General features: G+C 46.2%; 1 protein-coding gene across 1 annotated transcript; it reads left to right on the top strand.

Moving 5' to 3' along the window:
- Window positions 1-2,050: 2,050 nt before the first annotated feature.
- Window positions 2,051-2,852, top strand: N7478_003816 (uncharacterized protein; the record flags this gene model as incomplete). Its single annotated transcript, XM_056920030.1, has 3 exons — window positions 2,051-2,218; window positions 2,306-2,585; window positions 2,641-2,852. The coding sequence occupies 3 exons, from the start codon at window positions 2,051-2,053 to the stop codon at window positions 2,850-2,852; spliced, it is 660 nt and encodes a 219-aa protein (XP_056783188.1).
- Window positions 2,853-3,780: the final 928 nt, after the last annotated feature.

Here is a 3,780-nt window from a genome sequence, read left to right as displayed (position 1 = left end):
AACCTTTGATTTTAATATTTCCTTACATGGTCAAAAATCAATTTCTGTCCTCGGATGAAAAGAGCGGCAAGTTTCAAGCTTGTCGCGAGAGACCTTTGACGCCACGCAGCTGAATCTCCCCTGCAGCTCTTATTCGATTCGGTGTCTGAGTCTTGATTCCTCGATTGTTAGAATAACTTGCTTGGAGAGATGAGTATAATTCTCTTTGAAGGAAAGTAAGATAGCATACACAGGAAAGGTCTCATTTTGAAGAGAAGAAAGAACAGCTCCTCGGCGCACATCATCACCCTTCGAGTTTCGAGAAAAACGTGGCTAAGACAAGCTTATGCCTTCCAAGAACTATCGTCATACCTGCCCAATAAGCTTCTTTTCACTGACGTGGCTGCGCACTCTGCCGGGTAGAGCGACGACCACCCGTCGCTTCCCTTCCCGCCCTTCCCGTGTCCCTGACGTTTTGAAATACCGTTTCCACAGCTACCAATCGCTTGCTGAAATCCTCCAACAAATGGTTTGTCGATTCATTCCATATATTTTGCTCATGCAGAGCACTTTCGAGGCCACTAAGAAGTTGTCAGCAGTGTTTGGGACGGTCCAGTTTCCTCACTTACTTCATCCGATTATCTAGACTTCAGTCAGGTTAGCTATTGGTCTCAAGAAAGGAAGACGGGGACATACTCAGCTAGACACTGGATGGCAATGATACTGTCTGTTGCATCGATCGCCTCGGAATTCTGAGCTAAAGGGAAGGACCTTGCCAACCCTTTGGGGGGCGGGATGTTCATTGCCCGGCGATTGCTCTCCCTCATCACTTCCGAGCTGGGACTCGCGCTCGTCTTCCTCAACTTGGAAGGAAGGATCATCTACTGTAGTGTCACCACTCAAGGCACTTCCAGAGCCATCGGAATCACAAGATGAGAGCGAGAGAGCACGCTGCAATCTCTGGCGGAGACGCTGTCGCCGGTCGGCAGTCGAGTCGTTAGAATACGCATTCATTTTTGTAGGCAGTCAAGAAATGAACCCTCCTTACTAGTTAGAAAATGCAGCCGGTAAATGATTGCTCTTTATACGAAAGAAGTGGCACCCGCATTTTGTTAAGTGAGTCACGGCATTGCCCGCAAACCGCATGCACGTAATACCTTTGACGGATTCCATGGGACCGTGTTCGCTCCTGCAATGGGCCGTCAGGAGATAAACTAAACTCAAAAATCCAGAAAGTGTGATCCCTGGATAATTTCCTTTGATTTGATGCTGGTGAATCAACGAGATTGCTGAGTGCCCATGTGTGGACTCAACAGCGGCCAACTGTGGAGCCATTGCAAATCACATTGGGAACCGACATGGATGATAGACACGCCCTAATTCATTCAACATCGCTTTTAACCCGACTCATCGTCAAATTTGTTTCTGGGGGTAAATGAGTGACCCGCTCGAGGCATAGTTCGACAAAGCTACCAATGTTGCGCCATCCCGAGTAATCCACGGGCTGTCTATGTATTGGTCTACAGTGAATCCACAATATTTATTATAAGCCTACAGGAAAATAGAAAATAGGCCGCAAAAATATTATCATTGATTTGAGCTGCGTGGTGAAGGCCAGCGAGAACAACCGCACATATTGCAAGTACCAAAGTCTCAGCAAGAAAGGTGATGCCCTTTTTTAGATAGCGTGGGATAAAATAGTCGTCAACTTAACGTCAACTTTTTGGTATACCCAAGGGGCCCATTCAGGAACAGGCTTCTGAGTCGGTCTCGGGGCCCCACTTTCCCAATTTCTCAGAACAATAAAGAATGTGAGGTTGAGCTGATTTCTGAGCCAAAGTGCAGACCAATCGAAGTCTACCCATATCGCCCCTTTGGCAGCAGTCTAGTGTCCGGTGAATTTCAAAACTTATTTTCAGTATTTAAATCATGAATTTCTTGGCTTGCCAGGCTCCAGGGCGTGTGTTAAATATCAATCTCTCTTTACTGCTCTGGTGTTTGACGACCCATCTTCCTACCCCAAATTCCCTTCTCTCACCAGGCATTCATCATTCTCATTGCTCCTTTCACCATGGCGCGAGGAAATAGCTGCAAGCAGGATCGAAATGGCCATCACTCGCAGCGAGTAAAGCCGGTGATTACTAAAGCTCGATCAGTTTCAGATGTCTCAATCCGGTCGGCGTCTCCAGTTTCGACCGTCCGGGGCGCGAAGTCTGGAATTTTGAAACGCCATCACAGTGTGAGTCGTTTTTCGGATCTGCAAGACCTGATTCATTCAATCTTGTGGCGCTCTATCACACTCTAGCCCTTTATTGACAGCACATAGGGTTCTTCTGCGAAAGACCCCCGCAAACATGGCAAAATCGACCGTCAGAAATGCTCTGATCTCCTTTCTGAGGTCCAGACTGAGATGGAGAAAGAAGCGGATGAGCAGCTAGCTAGGGCCACGTCACGTTTTCAGGCAGAAAAGGCAAAGGATGTGAAAATAATGGAACAGATTATCGTCGAAAAAGACAGTCTCTCAGCCAAGAATTTACAGGCCGAGGGTGAGATTTCTCGCCTGAAGCAAGAGTTGGAGGCACAGGCCCAGGCCACACAAAAACTAAGTGAGCTGGAGCTACATACAGCCAGCCTTGTACCAAGCTCATAGTCAGTTGACAGCCGCCACTACTGCGCTTTGGAACTCAATCGAAGCCATCCAAAATCGCCAGCTACCAACGTTCTTGCCTGGGTCAGGTACCATGGATCTCAACTGGCCCAGTCTAAGCGGAGCGTCCAACCTTACTGGATTCGATAATTTGCCCTCATTTTACAATTCGCAATTCAGTCAACAAGACCAGCAGGCGATCAACCAAGCCGGTCCCCCAAATTGACGGCAATTGTTTTTCAAGTTGGTATGCCTTCTGATGGGGCGGTGGATTGAAGTGAGATCATAACGATAGAACACGTATCTCAAGCCTCACCAGGAGCATTAGCACCATTAGTGCATTCATTGTTGCCTGAGAACTATGGTCAATAAACCTTTCTATTATTGTACATTGTCACAAGCCAGTATTTTGGTAATCCTCAATCAATGGTACGCCAAACAGTAGCTTTCTCGAAATGAGGGAATTGCCCATTCACTGCATATATGTTTCACCTGAATCTGCTTGTTAAATCTAACGGCAGTCTTGAATACTGACAAGGCATTAGAGAGGAAAGATAGAAGAACTGGGGCTTGCCTCTAGCCAGGGTCAAGCTTTGGTCTAGATGCGGAAGCACCGACTACCATTTGTCACTTAGGTCGATTTCGTTCAATGAATTTGATTTTTGCAACTATGGTGATTTCAGTATATGACTGGAAGCGCGATTTATGTCGAAATGCTGTTCAATGGTGGGCATTCAAGGATGCTCAGCATGAAGCTTTGGGTGTCGCGGATTTATTCCTCAAAAATGACATCTATATGGCTTCCATGTCATAGAAATAAATATCTAATTCTTGAGACCTAAGAGCTTATGGTGTATCATGGTAGGGAATAAGTTGTATGTTCATGCAAGTTTTCGTAAAGAATATATATGTCTGTAAGTATGTGCCATTTATCTTGCATGCAGTACCGTCACAGACTCCAAACCCCCAATCTCCGGGCTCCAAACACAATCACAGACCCACCATCATTCCCTCCTGTTACCAGGCTGAGTGTAGTCTGCTGGCATCAGTGTTGGATCTGTGATATGTATTAGTTTGGTAATAATTCAAAGCAATCTCAAGAGACACCTTACCAGTGAATGGTCTTTTCGATTTTGCAAAGTCATTGTGGTTTG

The sequence above is a fragment of the Penicillium angulare genome (genome assembly GCF_028827245.1).
Source record: "Penicillium angulare strain IBT 27051 chromosome Unknown utg000003l_segment0_segment0, whole genome shotgun sequence".
Classification (NCBI taxonomy): domain Eukaryota; kingdom Fungi; phylum Ascomycota; class Eurotiomycetes; order Eurotiales; family Aspergillaceae; genus Penicillium; species Penicillium angulare.
Note: the sequence above shows the minus strand (reverse complement) of the source record. Positions and strands in the feature narration are given on the sequence as shown.